General features: G+C 44.0%; 1 protein-coding gene across 3 annotated transcripts in view; it reads right to left on the bottom strand.

Moving 5' to 3' along the window:
* Positions 1 to 17,462, bottom strand: part of LOC8028011 (pappalysin-1) — a 73,470-nt gene that overhangs the window by 16,393 nt on the left and 39,615 nt on the right. For all 3 annotated transcript variants that reach the window (XM_029985131.3, XM_029985127.3, XM_042292566.1), the window contains exons 6-15: positions 14,547 to 14,821; positions 12,493 to 12,638; positions 11,447 to 11,737; positions 10,140 to 10,442; positions 9,758 to 10,035; positions 9,391 to 9,563; positions 8,504 to 8,632; positions 8,017 to 8,102; positions 4,749 to 4,948; positions 3,515 to 4,259 (exon numbers count right to left, since the gene is read on the bottom strand). In XM_029985131.3, the coding sequence (XP_029840991.2) occupies positions 3,515 to 4,259; positions 4,749 to 4,948; positions 8,017 to 8,102; positions 8,504 to 8,632; positions 9,391 to 9,563; positions 9,758 to 10,035; positions 10,140 to 10,442; positions 11,447 to 11,737; positions 12,493 to 12,638; positions 14,547 to 14,821 (2,626 nt within the window). The remainder of the gene's footprint in view (positions 1 to 3,514; positions 4,260 to 4,748; positions 4,949 to 8,016; positions 8,103 to 8,503; positions 8,633 to 9,390; positions 9,564 to 9,757; positions 10,036 to 10,139; positions 10,443 to 11,446; positions 11,738 to 12,492; positions 12,639 to 14,546; positions 14,822 to 17,462) is intronic.

The following is a 17,462-nucleotide window of genomic DNA, read 5'->3' as shown; positions in this document are numbered from 1 at the left end:
TGTCTGTGCCTGTATCAGTCGCTCTTTCTTTGTGCGCGCGCACACATACTTTGTTTTCGTTCATTTCATTCGCATTTCAGTTTGCTTGCTTGAGATACCACGCAATTTATAAGAAAAGAAGTGCAAGAAAAAAACAGAGATTACACATCCGATTAGAACAGAAGAGCCCTGCATTTTGCTTGTGCTCAGCCTGCTTTACGCTTTTCGTTTGGTTGATGACTCTTTTTGTTAAAAACAAAATAAGTGCACATGAGCAGAACTAAATTGCAAATAAGCCATAAATAAAAGCGTTTTTATAAAGTTAGTTTTGTGGAAACGTTTTCTTTTTGTGTGTGTATGTGTGTGTGCGTGTGTGTGTGTATGTGTGAAATATAATGTTTTTTGCGAAAGTACTCATTTTGAAACTGGTGTGCCTTAAATCAACTTGATCCTTATTCTCACCTTCAGAACTCAGTGGTTTAGTGGTAAGGCTGATTTCAGGATATGGCTGCCCCACGCGACTTTCTGAAAATGTGCAGTGGTTGCCTTCTCTGGAAGACGGGAAGGTTTCCCGTCAGAAGCCAGCCTGCATCGTGATTTATTGTAAATGTTCAATTTATTTCCTGGGATACATAAAAAGCGGAGAAATGCCAGTTGCAGGACTGCCCCAGCCCTCATGCAACGCCACCATCGACCCATCGACATGTCGGCTTGAGGAGCCGAAGTTCCGTTTGTGCGCGCTTCCGCCGCCACGTCTTCAAACGCGAAAAGACGCCGCAGGCTGCTGGACGCCTCTCACGGTTGAAAGCTAGCCCCTCCACTACTGGCACTACGCGCGTCTTTCAAACTCCGACCAGGACCGATTGGAGCGCTGCAACAGCTGGTGACGTAGTGACACAAGTATCACGTGACGAGACCAGGTATTTGCTCGCCTTTGCTTTGCTTTGGTTGCGTGCTATAGCGCGTACAGGCAGAAACTGTTCGCTAAGTGCATTTTGTTTTTGCTATAACGCAAAACGTGCTTAGGAAGAAACCTAAAAAAAATTCGTATCCGCCAAGCGAAACGATCGAAAGAAATGTGTAAGTTACGATGGAGTCCTCCAACAGCTTCATGGCCGCCAACACCGCTCGGATACTTCGCCAGGTAGACCCACGAGCATACTTCTACGTGGTTTTCCAGCGTTTCCCTAAAGGAGCGAACGAAAGGGAATGCGTACTTGAAACTACAGTCCTCGGTGAATGCCGCTTGATTCACGGATTTCGGAAGCAACGAGAATAAACTTAACGACTTCAGCGGCCGCTCAGGTCTGTGGGAAGGCCTAGCATGCAGGGTGGGTCGGGGGGCCCAGCAAGGCACTCGTCACTCGATCGCTGCCTACGACCAGCGGCCCCGTTGAATGAATATGTTCGCGCAACCTTTTTCTTTTGTTAGGTTGACCATTTTGTATGAATAATTTGAACCTGTCAGAATGTGAGTTTTATATCTTCGTCGTCCCCTTGTTATTTTCAGGGTGTTGCGCGAAGGTGGCGGATGCTCTTTTCGCAGTGACACACTCGTCACTTTTATTTACTGCTTTCTTTGACGTGAAAATCAAATAAATACGCTACGGATTACCCTCGCAGCATGTGGTACAGTTAATTAATCGTGTGTGTCTCTAAAACCGCGCGAGCAAACTACGAAGAAAACCGACGATCGGAATGCCAACTTCAACGTCTGCGCGGTCATCCTCGCGATTGGTTTTTATTTGCTTTGTCTGTTTCAGAGAAGCGTGGAAAAAAAATTTAATAAAACTCGTCCCGGGAATCAAGCTGTCCCTAAATCTACCTGTTTTGTGACCTGACAGGCCTCCAAAGCCACGACGACGACCGATTTACTCGTGGTCAGTACGATAACTCGAGGTGGTGTAACATGGGTCCTGTTCCCTAGGCCGCGACGCCACTGTTGCCGCGCTGCTTAAGTTTAATTTTGACGAGAAGTACAACGGAAGGTCAGAAGCAACCCTAAACTCTCGTTCAAATGAACGAATCAAATATGAATTGTGAACGACACACCTCAACCTACATGCTACCAACGAAGCGCAGAAGTGGTCACGTCATCCTTCCTACTGCGTGAAAAAGAGGAGCCGCCAGGTGGCGCCACTCTATCTTCTCGGGCGTAATAGTTCCCGCACGGAGAGTCCAGATATTGACACTGCCTAAAAATAAAGGAAGCTAATAAAAGGAACAGGAAGTTTTTAGGGGTAAGCCTAAACTTAGCTAAAAAACTTTGCTTAGTTTCGTTTCAATTTAAGTTCAATATACTATACATTCCCTGCGTCAACTAGGGTTTGCGAGCATCATGCGCTAGTACCACCTTACAGTACTAGCTTTTGTCATATAAAGAGATGCATTGGTCTAGTCGTTGTGAGGTACGCTCCTTGGCGTTTAGGTAAAGCTCGGTTAGTCCAAAACTATAAACTGTTCTCACAATTTTTTTTTTTTCAGCATTATGAGCTGCAGGATATTGTTGGCTTTTATGTGCCGCAACATAGCACACCAGTGAAATTCTCGCTCACACGACTGCCTGTTTCTCTCGATTAAGACCAGTTTAGGGGCGTTGGAAATATCTTATCTCGCATAATAGATCGTACTATATTTTGATTTTTTTTAAGGCTCCCACACTAGCTTATTCCCTGGAAACACGTCATCTTGCATTATAAAAAATTTACTGCAACTTGACACTCCAGGTTTAAATAGTGCGCTATTATTAAGATAAAACACCGATAGGTAAAACGTAGTGCAGCTTGCGTCAGCACTGAGCACGGCAAGGCAATTTAGACTTTTCTATTTCATTAATTGAAAAGAAATTTAATAATATCAAATTCTTTCACGCTCAACATTGAAGGCAAGAATCACATAAGATAGATCACACGATATAAAGTCTTTGTTGTATTTGTGTATAGAAAAAAAATATCATTTATAATTCACGTAGTCAGGTCTAACCTTCGTTGCATCAACGTAAAGTCGGGGCCCTAGATGTCGATACAGTATAGTTTTGGCCCATGCGGAAATCAGTCTTCAGTAAACGGAACCAACTGCGCGTCCAGTCAAGCTCAGAAGGGCCCACGCAAAGTACCCGTATAAAACACGACGCTCTTGAATAGGACCTGAAAAGAACTGCTCCTAGAGCGACTCGGCTGCACTTATAGCGTGGTTTTGCTTGCAGTTGTAGCGTTAGTTTGCACTCACAAGGTCCATTATGTTAGCACAAAAAAGCGCTTTGAACCAGTCAGATCTGTCAGAAGGACAGCTCAACATGCAGACGTGAGCTAAACACCACTCATGACGGAGTAATGTAACGATAACATGGGCCGACAGCTAGCCAGATACATTTCTTGCTCTCTCATTTGCTAGGCTTTATGAATCACGACCAACAATAAGCTGCTTATTTTGCATGCAACGAGTTGTAACGCCATGAGCAGCCATAGTAAAATGCAATTTTTCACGAACTTCAGTTGCGTAAGAAATAGGAGCTCAAAATGCTATGGCCACTAACCTTTAAACCTGGCCGGCGGCCTGCACTTGAAGCTGCAGGTTTTACCGAACGTTGTCCCTTCTGCACACATGGGGTCCGCGTGAGCAATCACAGGCATCTTGCAGTCCACTGGCTTGCAGAGAGTTCCTGAGCCCCTCCATTGCCCGTCATCACACACCAGCAGACCATGGTCCCCCTCCCCTTCGGCCAAAGCGTATCCCTCGTCACACAGAAGCTTGCAAACATCCCCTTCTCCGAGACCCTGGCACATCAAGCGAGCGTTCTTCACCAGGGGCTTCTGGCACCGCGGTCGCTCGCAGCTGTAATCCACGCATTTCTGAAGACCTGGATGATACAACTGCGTAGAAGAGCAGCTCGAGAGCGCGACAGGGTTCAAGGCATTCGATGAACGCAGGCGAATCGCCCCGATGGACACGTCTGGCGTTGCCAGGGTTAGCCGCACCGATCTGGTTAGGTGAAAGCTCTTGCTTAGGTCATGCATGACGTTCACTTCGATCGGGTTTGCCTTGCACGAGACGCGCCGGGATTGTACGTAATGAGGGGTTCTGGTGAAGTCTTCAGGTTCGGGCAGGAGCTCGACGGTGAGCAGAGGGGAGATATTGGCTCCACCGTCCGAGGCTATGTAGACGTGAACGGCCGTGGCAACGACGGGTCTCTCAAAAGAGGCAGTTAAGACGGTAGATGATGCATCGGGTGCCTCGCACGGGTACCAGGAGTGAGTTGTGTTCAAATCTGAGCTGCAAACCTATTGGGAAAAAATTTAACAAATCGAAAATTAGCTTCTCTTTTTATTTTATGTGGCGGACTTGAGGGTTCAGAATTGCAAGCATTATCTGTTAAACTGATACAGTCCTGCTTGCTGCTGAGGCCACGTTGAATAAAAAACAAAAGTAGTCCCAAGGAAGTTATGTTTCGCATCTCTCTCAGGATTTAAGTGTCATTTTTTCATACGTGCTGTGTGTGTATTGATGTGTCTTTTTGGTCATAGAGACCGACCTTTTGAAGCTCGGTGCTGGCATTCCGCTTTCTTTGCCAATTTTGCGGGAGATAATCCCAAAACGTTGTTACTTCTTCGACTAAAAAATAGTTTCGACTATATCTCCAATAGCACGTTTTGGTGTTTTTGTCGCAAATGCGGATTTATTATTTATACACTCCCTCGGTTCTTCCGCAACTAACAGGAATTATGGTTTCCCCGTGTGCGAATATAGCGTCAAATTTGTATACCGCTTACCTGTTTCTTAGGTGGAGGACCCAGCAAGGCTTCCGGTCGACACCTATGACTAACGGCGTCTTCAGAGACGACCACCGAGGACGCCCATTGGTCGAAAAATCCGGGAGGAGTGAAGAATCCACAATCTCGGGTATTGAAGTGCTCTTCCGAGGGCTCGCAAATTCCGTCGTCTTCGTGCGCATAGCACAAGCTTGGTGAGCCTTTTTGCCAAGAAAGGAAAGCGCGAATAAGCGATTTTACCTTCATAATAACTAAAATGTTCCCATTCCCATTATATATATATGTATATATATATAATGGGAATGAGTGACGATTAACAAGTGCAGCCGTAGTAATATTGTGAATGAAGAGGAGGGAAGGTGATTATTGAATTTATTGCATTAAAGTTAGGGAAAGGGAAAGGGAGATGGCGAAAAATTGGGCCAGGAACGGGCATTGAACCCGCAGCCTTCGCCTGTCCCGGGCGACGCCTTAACCGACTAGACCATCCCGGCCACTGGTTTCGGCGGACTCAATTTCTGACCAGCTCTCTGTGTACTGTTTAGTTTTGAATTCGCTTAAGCGGATACAATATATATATATATATATATATATTTGTTTTGCGGCGACGAGTTGAAGTTGCTCGAGCGGTTGTCAACTTTACTTAATTTTATACATTGCGCGATTGCGACTTTTTTTTTTACAAAATAAAGTTAGGAAAGAACTGGGGACAGGCCTTAAATTAAGGCGATGTATATATATATATATATATATATATATATATATATATATATATATATATATATATATATATATATATATATATATATATATTGCTTGTTTAAGTTGACCGTACATTAGGTTTTTTAGTACTCTAAACACTCACCGACAACTTAAGACAGGGCGTAACGGGTACTAAGCATCCCATTATCACTTCGCAGCCAAAGAGATTGCAGCATTTGCCGAGAAAAAATGCTCAACAACCAATCACGAAGTAAGAGGCGTAAACATGGTAAGCCACACCCTACGCTTCATCCGTCAGTGACTATGGTTAACAATTATATTGCGTCCGCGCCTTTCGGCACCCGATTGTGTACAGTGGTCAAGGATCTTAATAAACTTAGTGATCACCGAGTATCACCAACACAGACGCGTTGAGTTAGTATAATAATCTAGACGGAAGTTACTATGCATAAGACCCCCTTGGGAACGGCGGGGCATTGACGCCGACATCGATAGTCCCAGTTGGGCTGGCCCCGGTTGGGCCCATATTGCTGGTGACGCCTTAATATGCGCGAGCGACCAGCGAAACATCGCCTTAATTTAAGGCCTGTCCCCAATTCTTTCCTAACTTTATTTTGTAAAAAAAAAAGAAAGTCGCAATCGCGCAATGTATAAAATTATGTAAAGTTGACAACCGCTCGAGCAACTTCAATTCATCGCCGCAAAACAAACGCGCCTAACCTTTCGTCTGCTTTTTTTTCTGCTCTTTTGTCGTTGTTTGTCTCGTCTTTATCTCGGGACCGCCAATGTAAACGCTCAGGATTTGCAGTGTTCTGCTTCCGCCTCTAGCCCATTGCAACGGCGAAACTTTGTAAACGTTTCTGAAAGTCTTCCTATGAAGCTATGTGCAGCCACAAACTTTCTCAGGCTCCCCTGTCCAGTTGAAACAGTGGTTAAAAACGAGTGTAGCCTCCTTGTCCTGATGACTGTAGGAATGTTGGTTGTGAGGGTTTTGATTACGGTGGTTTTGGTCGTGACTGTGGTCTTCTCCGTTCTTGCTGTTATTTTTAGCTTGTGGCACCTACAACTTAATCCGCCGTACGTGAGCTCTCGTGCCGTCGGAGTAGCCGTAGCTCATCGTGGGTGTTACAACACACGAAAGCAGATACACAATTTGCACAGGCACATAAATAAGAGGACATTCACGCAGCGCTAATTTTTTTGTTTTAAATTTCGTTGTCATTATTTTTTCGACGCGTTAAAAAAAAACAATTAAAATCCTCTGCTACTGCCTCCTTGAATTTCTGGCAAAGTAATATAGCTCCTTCCCTAACAAAGGTAGAGACGGGGTGCTAACACACTGGTCGTTTAGCCACTCTACATTTTTGATCTCGATAATCTTCCTGTTGATATGTTTACCATTCCCCCTAGTAGGGTGTAGTTGTTTAGATGTGCCACACAACCGCCATTCCGACAATTAATCCCTAGGTATTCAAAGTTGCCTTTGAGAATGCTGTTCTTGTGTTCCCTAGGTCAGTCATTGAGACGACGTCTAGACTTGGCTATAGAGCGTCTTCCACAAGAAAGAAAATATAGACCGGCTAAACGGCCAGTGTGTTAGCTAACTTAGTCAGGGAAGGAGCTATATAAATTAGCCACAAGTTCCAGGTGACAGTAGCAGAGACTTTGAATTGGTTCTTTTAACCCGTCGAAGAAGAAGAGAAAACGATTACGATATTAAAAAAACAGGTTTGTTAGTCAGCGCTGTGTTAGTGTCTCCCTTGTTGTGCGCATATGCAAATTATGGGTCAGCTCTTGTGCTCTGTGACATCGGAGATATGAACAGCCAAATTACCCAAGCTGCAGTCATGACCCGGTGGTTATGCGTAAAACAAAACTAGGAAGGCGATGCTACTACTCTCCTTTCGCACAGTTAAAATGGCCAAGATGGAGGCCGCAAGCTCAGGCGCATTCTTTCAAGGCAAATCTATTATGAGATGTCAGACATGTTCTGCTCGTCAGCAGCCTCATTTGGTTCTTATTATTTGCAGCACCTTTCCAGTTACACTCGCGTAATTGGTCTCCGCGAGCCAGGATTACACTTCTAAGATTATTTTAAATCTTACGTTATATTATTTTATTGAGAGCAATAAAGCTTATAGCGGTTTAACACGATGCATGCATTACCATATATGTTTGCAAGGAGTTTTAATCATGTTAAAAATTACTTGAAAATATAAACATGTTTTTTATCCGCATTCTACTCGGATGTTCAAATCAATCATGATATTCCACGGCAACATTCCAATATACGAGTATCGAGTGAGTGGTGAAGGAAATAGACCTTGGGAAACATAAAAGAAAAAGGAAACAAATCTTATGAACTCCTTAATCACTGCCTGTAAGGAGACATTAGAATTTTAGCCAGATGGAAAGATGTTTTCTAGATTGTTTTGTGAGCAACGGCTGACACCTGCTTGTACAATTAGTAGATCCCTTCCGGCTGTAAAAATCCACTTGCATGTATGTGCCTTTACGTTTCGAGAAAAAGCAAACTAGGATTCACCTTTGCATTTAAACTTATTTTCGAAGTTGCATTTTCCGCCACAGCCGTCACCCGGAGAAGTGTTTCCGTCGTCACATTCCTCGTTACTGAAAAGCAACGAAGAGAATACATTGCATATGTATAACGCATGCGGCATTTAGTTCGTGCGCGTCCTGTAACCTGCCAATTGTTTGCCCTTGAAACAAGATGTTGCAATAAACGTTTCACTATATTACTCACAATTACTAAAATACAAAAACAAATCAACAAAAATTAATTAAAGTTAGAATAAATCTTGGAAATCGAAAGTACTTTTTTAACACGTACGTCGCTCTAACAAACCCTACGGTTTCTAAGGACGAAAGCAAAGCCCCCATTGAAAAAAGCAGCCGTTGAATTGAGCTTTGAATCTTCGTTAGACATATTACTATCGGGGTATTTTCTTTAACTGCTAAAGAGACAACAGCAGGGGAGAGCGGCAGCCTGTAAAAACAGAAACAAATCTCACGCGTCCAGCTTGCCGTCACCGCAGTACCCTTGCCCGTGCACATATCGAAGCACGGGAGACATGTTGCTGACTCTGTTGCCCATCCAAGCTTGAACCTGGTAACGGTATTCTCCATCGGGTTCCAGTTCTCTGCGGAGCGGGATGAACAAGCAAAAGGGTGTCTGGTCCACGAGTTTCGCTGGTGTATTCGGGAATATTTTAATACGGAGCTGAACACACATGCGCGCCATACCCTGAAACGATCAAACTTTTGAGGTTGTTTGTTAGAGCCAGTGTGAAGGACAGTAAAACAGACGATTATGTTTATATATAAAAACTCATGAGCTAAGAGTGTGGATATATTTTACCGTGCAAACAATAACGACCTAATCAAGCTGACATGCCTCATGTTATCCCCCTTTCATGTTATATTTTATTTACTTTTATTGCGCGAACGAGCTTCCAGACTTCTCCCAAGTGTAGGCTTCGGCAATGTACAGTTTTTTCTATTGTGGCACAAAATGGGAAAACATTCGCAGCATGGCATTAATTTGGGCTAGTTCGTCTTTAACATTAAAATGGTACAACGGTATTAAAAATACGGAGCACACAAAGAGGAATGAATGAATGAATGAATGAAGGAATGAATGAATGAATGAATGAATGAATGAATGAATGAAATTGGGTTTTTTTGGCGCATCAGCAACAAAGGCCGTAGTGCGCCAGAACTATCACAAAGAGATGTACATACAAAAGGCACTGTTCTACTAGCACCAAGGATGTTTAAATCCCCCCCGTAAAACGCCTCTTAAATCATGCACAAAGACACCTCTCAAATCGGTTTTAAACAAATATAAAAACAGGTCAACAGGTTGCTATCCCTCATAATTTACTAATGCGGCACGCACACATCTGTGAAATGAAGTCCGTCGGCCAGTCGTGAGTCTGCTGTTGAGAACGGCGGCTCCCTGAAGACGCGGTAACGAAGAGGCTTGCACGAAGCACACGATGCGTGGTTGGCCAATGAGACCACTTGCACGGAGTCCAGGGCCACCATCGGACTAGCGGCGACGGCAACAATCTGCGTGTAAATATGGACAAAACGTATGTCTCAGAAAAAATATTCGTGTCTCGAAATAAGAGCGACATACGTCTGACATCATCTGCTGTGCACATTATCACACCTAGAGCGAAATTTATCCTTTGGACACATTTAGAGTACATTGTTAATTAAGACAAGAGCAATGTCGACAATGTAGAGAAATATAAGGCTACCTTGACTAGTTCCTTGTCGGTGTCAAGCTGCATGGTGTAAGGCATGTCACAGTACGCGGTAATGTCCTTCATGATATGCTCCGACTGATCCGCATACACCAGCACCAGTTCGCTGAGGCCCTCCCTCGAATTCCAAGGCATCCATAGGGACAGCGCCGCGGGCACGACGGGTGTCTCCAGTTCCAAAGTAAGGGTGCAGTCTCGCCGGTCATTGCAGGTGTCGGCTGCCGGTAACCATGCCCTGTAGCTGAGTGTGCAGACATCGGCGTCCGGTGGGCCTGCGTTCGACATCAATTGAACATATTAGTTTCATGGTATCTGTTTCACCACCAATGCCTTACTTTAGTTTGTAACGTGATAACGACTTTTTCTACAGACTTGCCAGTTGCCTGTCGTGGTTCCCAGGCATCTCTGTGGTTGGCGCCATCTGTCGCCCTGATGGCGTACTGCGAGAGGGCTCGAGTTTCGGTGCACAACGAACACTGGTCTTTTTGCACGCTAGCCACGGACGGCGCCCACGACAAGGTCACGCTGTGGGGTCCCGACACCACCGGCACGGGGGCCATGGGGGGCTCGGGGATTCTCGATGACCCAGCACCCGGCTGCCAGGAGCCGTAGAAGAGGTCCGCGTAGCAGTGCATTCGAGCCACCTGCTGTTGGCTGAACACGCTGGTGCAGGCGTCATCTGGAGACAACATACGACTACCGCTATGTATTACAACAAGCATTCTGTAGCTGCGTTAGAACCAGACATGTACATGTCACTAAAAAGATGTAGTGAAGTTAGTGAGTAGCGGCATTAATGTAATTTGAGTAGATGAAAAATTACACAATTGCAATGGTAATGAAGTAAACTACTAACTACCGTGAAAAAGTATCGATTTACTTCCTGAGGGTGTTTTTATCTTTATGGTAGCAAGGAAGAATATAAAATTTTTATTCGTTAACAAAATCCCATTAGCCTAATAAAAAGACAGCTATTTTTCTTGACCAAAATGCTCTGCTTGCTTTCAAAGGCAATCTATGAAGATTTTCTTTTAATGTGCTTTTGTGCCTGTGTATGTGTGCGTGCGTGCGTGCGTGCTTTCTTTTCGTTTGTTTTTTTTTTTTTTTTTTTTTTGTCAGGTGACGTACGAAGAGGTTCTAGTTTTAGGCACACATTCGGGACGCACAGTTTTTACTGTGAATTTTCGCTCTATCTGAGTCTGGTTTTGCAGGCAGTGCGTTTGTTTGTTTATTTTTTATGTAGAAAGGTGGCAGATTTTTTAAGGTTTTTCAGACGATCTTAAATCCCAGTAGACTCGCATATCGTGAGTAAAGCAAGAAAACTGCACCGCAAAGAGATCCCCTCCACAGGCGGGTACCGTATTGTCTCCTCCGGTTTCCCTTCTTTCCCTGCCACCGGCCAAACCTTTACAAATACTACTTCTCAAAAAAATAATTTCCAATTTGTTTTATCACGCGACTCGCTATGGAAAAAAAAAGACCTCACGTTCAACCAGCAAAAAAAATAAAGAAAAGAAACGTGATTTTTGAAGTCTAGCCCAAAACATAAGAAATGGCGTTTACTGCACAAAAAACAGATTTCGAGTCCCAACTTCGAGGTCGGTGTCCGGTTCCTTCTGTTGGCGTGGCAGAGGGAACCGGTGTAAAAGAGTTTTAATAAACTTGATGGGTCAGAGTGCTCACCTCCGTACCCCATGTAGTTCCGAAACGGTGTATCCACGAAGTTCGTAAGCCCGCAGTGCGCCAAGTCCGCTGGCGGATCGTGGCACTGGTGGTTCATCGGCGTGGGACCGGTGTCTTCGCAGAGGTCTCCTGTGTCCAAAGACGCCCGCGTCTCGAGACAGTCGTCGTAACACTCCACCTCGGACACTCCCCGGTGCACGTGCCAGAGGCCCAGCACGTGTCCCATTTCGTGCACGAGCGTGTCCAAGCGACCCGGGCGCCCGAAAGACTCGGGCTGCACAACCACGCCTCCTAAAAAAAAAAAAAAAAAAAAAAAAGAAATCCATAAAACTCCTTTCAAGATTTTTTTTTTACATTAATATGGAAAGTTATTTTCTCCACTAACTTACGCACTGCATATAGACTAAGAACTAAGCAGCGCGTAGGTCGGCGCGCTCATTTTCTCGCAGATATTGCGAGCATGACGGTTGCCATATACCTTTGCAGATCGATCTCATCATAGACGCTTTGCAGCAGGTGTGCGTGTGAGCCGCCATAACCGACCTTCAGCTTTTGTTTCCTTGTATTCCGCTTATTTCAATTCATCATTACCACAGCCGACCAGGTCATTGCCACTTTAGGTGCCACTGCCCCCTTGTACACAGCATAGGCCTTTATAGAGGCTCGTCAATGCCCGCTTCACTGGCTCGACATCTCGCTAAAACAAAAGAAGGTCAGCAATGGCGGCTGTAATCGGCAGTGTGTGCAAAGCGTCTATGTAAAACAGACGCCTTCCGGGCATCATTATTCACCGAACGATTTCAGCAGAAATCCTACAATCTGTGTCGATGAGACAAGCAAAATTCATAAAAATACTCTCATTCATATTCCAGCATGCGAGCCAATGAGCATTTTTATTTCCACGCTAAAACGGCGTTCAAAAAATAGGCCACGAAAGTTGTTGGATTTCCAGGTATAAATGGTTGTGTATCTGCTCGCATAATTCGAACAAAACGCTCGAATGCTAAGGTTATTAGGATAACGCTAAAGTATAGAAACACACTCACCCTGGACAGAGAAGACCTCTTTTTCCCACGGGAACGTAGCAATACCGATTATGTTTCTGTCGGTCCATTCAGCGAAGAGCACATTCACGTGGAACGAATTATTGAAGCCTAGGAGATCTTTGTACTCTTTTACTTCCACGTATGACCTGCAGAAAAGCAGAGAATCAGAGTACAGGTAACAAATTAACCATGATTAATAATATTAATTTTAATAATGAAAATATTAACCATTGAGGATACACTAGCAAAGAAACTTTTTAGGTTCTACTCTAGGGAGACCATTTCTCAAGGTTGACCAATTTCTCGAATTATTTTACACTTAAACAATGTGTCAATAAACGTTTCTTTTCTTTCTTTTCTTTTTCTGCAGAGTGCATTTTAGCTGAGTTTGCGCTTATTGAAGTTTCTTAAAACGCAAATTTATGTCAGTACAATGCTATAACAATTTTTCTTTCTCACACAACCAGTTGCCGAGTAAGACCGTGTTTATTTATATTTGTTAATTAGTTAGTCGTTTATTTATTTAATATTTATTTTAACTGATTTCTTCTTCCTTAAAAAAATGAAACCTCAGGAGGTGGAGACCCTAATCTCGATTAATTATGTAACTGAAGGAGTGCAAAATTATATTCTTGGCGATGCTATGAAATAACTTTAAACATTTTTCTACACGCTTCAGGCACAACTCTCTAAAGCAAAGTCGCACTACGCATGCATCATACAAAAGACAGTCTGCAAACACGAGTCATCTTCCATATCCGTGGTTCTCGTTTCGCGTGCCAACGTTCTCCTTGAACTCATTGCCATGTTGCATTCGAAGCACGGATCTCGCGGTGACTCGCATTCGAATCTGTATGGGTATGAGACGTGTGTATGATGTACAAGTAGTCTGATCCAGCCTTTAGGCCACTGCTGTCTGAAAAAAATATTACATTGTTTTGTCCACTTTCGATGCCCTCGCATTCGGTTTCCCATAAATGTTAATTATGGTTCAAACCCTGTCTGTGGATGCCAGTTTAAAAAAATGTTTGGTAGAGAATTACCTAAACTATATACTGTTTACGACCTATAGTTTCTGTAATTCATGAGGTGAAATTTAGACCCCCCCCCCCCCCCCCCCCCATATAAAAAAGCATAAAAATAAAAATGTTAAACCGGCAAATTATACAGAGCACTGTTGCGAAAAGCCGGTGATGGTCGCTTCGTCACATTTGGTTGTAGCTTGGGAAGCTTACTGAAATAATATTCAAAACTATTCATTTGTTTTACTAGATTGATCAAATTAAATTGAAAAACCAGCACTTCATGATGAAGTTCATCGCAAATAAATAAAATATCTCAAACATTGCTTACAGTAAAATCCTGCCACTTGGTGCAGGCAAACCTTATTTGAGCCGTTCCGCTATAAGACCTAATTGCGACACCCTGGGGTTAAACTGTAATCACCCTTAGAACTCGCATATTGGGACAAATATCATAGCATGAAATCGCAGAAATTTGTTCGTTCGTCGGTCAGTCCGTTCGCGCATTTACATGGCATAATTAGCGGGAAAATCGACATCACGTAACCTGACGTCACGTATTCCCATACACCAATTGGGTGGTTTCCTCGCTAAATTTGACGGAAATATTGACGTCGTGTGGTTTTTATACCGATGTTCTTTTCCCGCTAAACTTTGTGAGCAAATTGATCTCGCGTCACCTGACGCCAAATGACCTGTACACCAGTGCATTTTCCCCGCTAACTTTAACGGGGAAATTTACGCCACTGTTATCATGACATCACGCAAGCTATACGCTAATTTAGTTTTCCCGCCAAATGCAGCGGAACAATTCACGTCAGCCGACCTGACATCATGTGCCGTGGATTTTACGGCTGAAATTAGCGCTGAAAATAATAAGCAATTGCATGGTTTTTCGCTCCCAAAACGACTGTTCATTTACTTCTTAACGAATGTACGCGATTGCTCTTTAAATACTGCTTTCGTTGCATTTCATAAATTTAAAAATCGAAAACGATGAGATTTTTTTTAATCGAAACAGTGAATGTATACCTTTCTGGAGATGCAGGGTCGAGGCAGTTGCCATGCTCGTGTCCAGCCAAACAACAGTCTCCGCCGTCCCAGGCATGAGCGGCCTGGTTGCACTGCCTCTGACAACGGCCGTCTCCCACCAGCTTAGGCTCGCACGGTTCCGGGTTCGAGTCGCAGTCGCCGCCATCGTTGCCCACCAGCTGGCAGTCAGGGTTGCAAACGCCGTCGCCCAAGCTGTGCGACTGACAGCCCAGGGTGACCTGCCTCCTCCGCAAGGAACTGTTCAGCACAGAGGCCTGCGCAGAAAAGCCGTGTATCGCATTCCGTAGTAGCTGTCTGCTTCACCGCAAATCCTACGAAAAATTACGCAAGTTCGATTACCATGAGCAGGACTAGTGGGCACCGAATGTGTTGAGCGCAAACCACACAGTTCGTGAGTGGATTGTCCAAGTGAGGCGGATGTGAGCGTGACGGGCCCAACGGAAACCGCACACATCATTTCATAATGTCATCTGACAGCATGACCAACGTTATCTCAGTTACGGAACTGCTCATAGACGCTGCGCGCACGAGCAGTACCCCCCCCCCCCCCCCTCTCTCACCGAAGCTCGCCTCCCGTCGTTCGACGCGCCGGACGACTGCTATGGGAACTGCAGTGTATTCTAGGGAGTACGTACGTTTTGAAGCACGGGGGGGGGGGGGGGGGGGGGGGGGGTACTTCTCTCCGCGGGAGTTCTATAAGTAAAGTAATCTAGTAACGGTGACCATGGTATTGCGTGACATCATAAGGTCACGTGGTGCCATGTAACCTCACGGGACCCCATAATGCCTTCAGTAGAACCAGTATCAATATCTTCAACTCGGATATTCTACTGTTAAAGTCTTCTCCAAGTAATATTTAAACATTTATTGCGTATCCTAGAGACGTGCTGAGTTTTGTGTTTTTTTTTATACTGAATTATCATCTTTCTATTATTTGGTATTGAGGTTTAGTGATACGACAAACGTAGTACACCATCTTAGCTAGTTTCATATCCCACATAGAATACTGTTGAACGACATCAGAGAAAGGGCAACGACGTCTCGGAGTGGGTCATCTTTTTCTGTGCATTATAATCAGGACAATTTTGCTGTTCATGAGCACATCTTCATCATCATCATTATTATTGTTATTATTATTGTTACCATAAATATAGCATCACGTGATGTCGTAAGGCACGCCGTCATGCGGCGTCCTAATGTTAAGTAAGGTCACGGTGTCACATGACATTATGACGTTGTTGTGGGCTCTATGGGCTTTGCGTAACATGTAACGCTGGAGTCTGACGGCCGAACGTAACGCTCTTTTCCATAGAAAACGGCTCATAAAATGCATTCTGTCTAAAGCTGTAAAATAATTATGTTTTCTTTTACGTCTCGCTTCTTTGGAAATTAACGGTATTATTTGTTATTGTGTGTATGAAATTCAAAGCACGAACGCATTTCAAGAATACTCAACCCCATAAAAATTAATACCTAACAAAATATGCCATCCCAGTTACTTTTTTTTTTAATGCGCGGAAGAAACCAGTCATAGAGTAACAACCAGCTGGGACGCAACGGAAGGGCATTGGCACAGTAAATTGCTTCACGAATTATGACTGTTTTATGTAATACCTCTCGTCTAAATTGGTGAAAATCTGCATTTCCAGCGGGTCAGATATTGCAATGTTTAACAGAGCTTTAAGATTGCCTATCGTTTAGGTAATTTGTCACCCTGAATAGAAACCTGGGAGCTCGAGCACCGAATGTTAGTTTAAAATTCTATTTTCTACAGATTACGCGATGCAGTTGGCCCCGGAGCGATACTGACCTTTTACCTCGAGTTATAATTATAAAAGTTACTTTAGAACAGAACTTTTCCGCTTCTCAAGTTCGCTTCTTGTAGAAATTGTTACTTGACAAATTTCTATAAGATATTTTATTCGTCGGAAACAGCCAGGCAAATGGCAGTCTCACGTTTTCCGCTCTTGGCATCGCGCTTTATACCTCAAGCGTAACTTCAAACATGCAGTAAAATGTAGAAAATAGAGCCCGAATGGGCTCTATTTTATGACTATTTTATGATTAATTTACACCTTCGTATTAATATCAGATTATTTGACTTTTACCACCTATTTTGTATAACTAAGTGTGCTCAGCGTCTATCGGTAATCATGGTAGGAAACGTAAATGTGTCCTTAGAAAATAAAAGCTTTTGCCTGACTCATATTTGTTTAAAATGGTGACCGCGTTCTGTTAACTCGCCTTAACTTATGGCTGTGTTTGTTTGTTTTTTATATATTGTTTTTTGTTACTGCACTAGCAGTTCCCGTACAAAGAAGGTTGCACCTCAACGACAACTTCGTGCAGCGCTAGTCAGTTTGCAAAACAAATGTCGACAGCATCCCTCGCATCTTCAACCACAAGACACGGCAAGCTGAAACTCTTGGAGGAAAGGGTAGGTAGCCCGAAGTATCGGCGGCACAGTATTCCCAGATACCTTACTAGGAGAGTATATTCTACTCCGCTTATTCACATAAGAGAGTGCTCCAACAGCTTTAAATTTTCCGCTGGCGGTGTGTACATATCGTTACCAAAAGAACACGTGCGCATCGCGCTATGCTTAGGCAGACGGCTGCCGCCGACGCACCAAGATACCGCCAAGACAGCAAACACGATTGCCATCGCTGTCTCGTTGGCTGCACGCCCACGACGATAGATGGCGGCAGGCATTCTTCCCAATTCAAAGAGGAAAACCCCAAGGCTGAACAGGTCCAGCCGTTCCTACTACGCAAAAGCTATCGGCGCCAAGGACATTAGATTTTCGCGGAGTGAGATATGTTTCCCTTATACACACATGGTGTCAAATGCATAAAATTGGAAAGGCCCTTTTTTCTTCTCTTAATTGAAACATGT

This window comes from Ixodes scapularis, unplaced genomic scaffold, assembly GCF_016920785.2.
Source record: "Ixodes scapularis isolate PalLabHiFi unplaced genomic scaffold, ASM1692078v2 PGA_scaffold3__209_contigs__length_174095766, whole genome shotgun sequence".
NCBI classification, from domain to species: Eukaryota; Metazoa; Arthropoda; class Arachnida; order Ixodida; family Ixodidae; genus Ixodes; species Ixodes scapularis.
The sequence above is the reverse complement of the archived record's forward strand: the minus strand, read 5'-3'. Positions and strand labels throughout refer to the sequence as shown.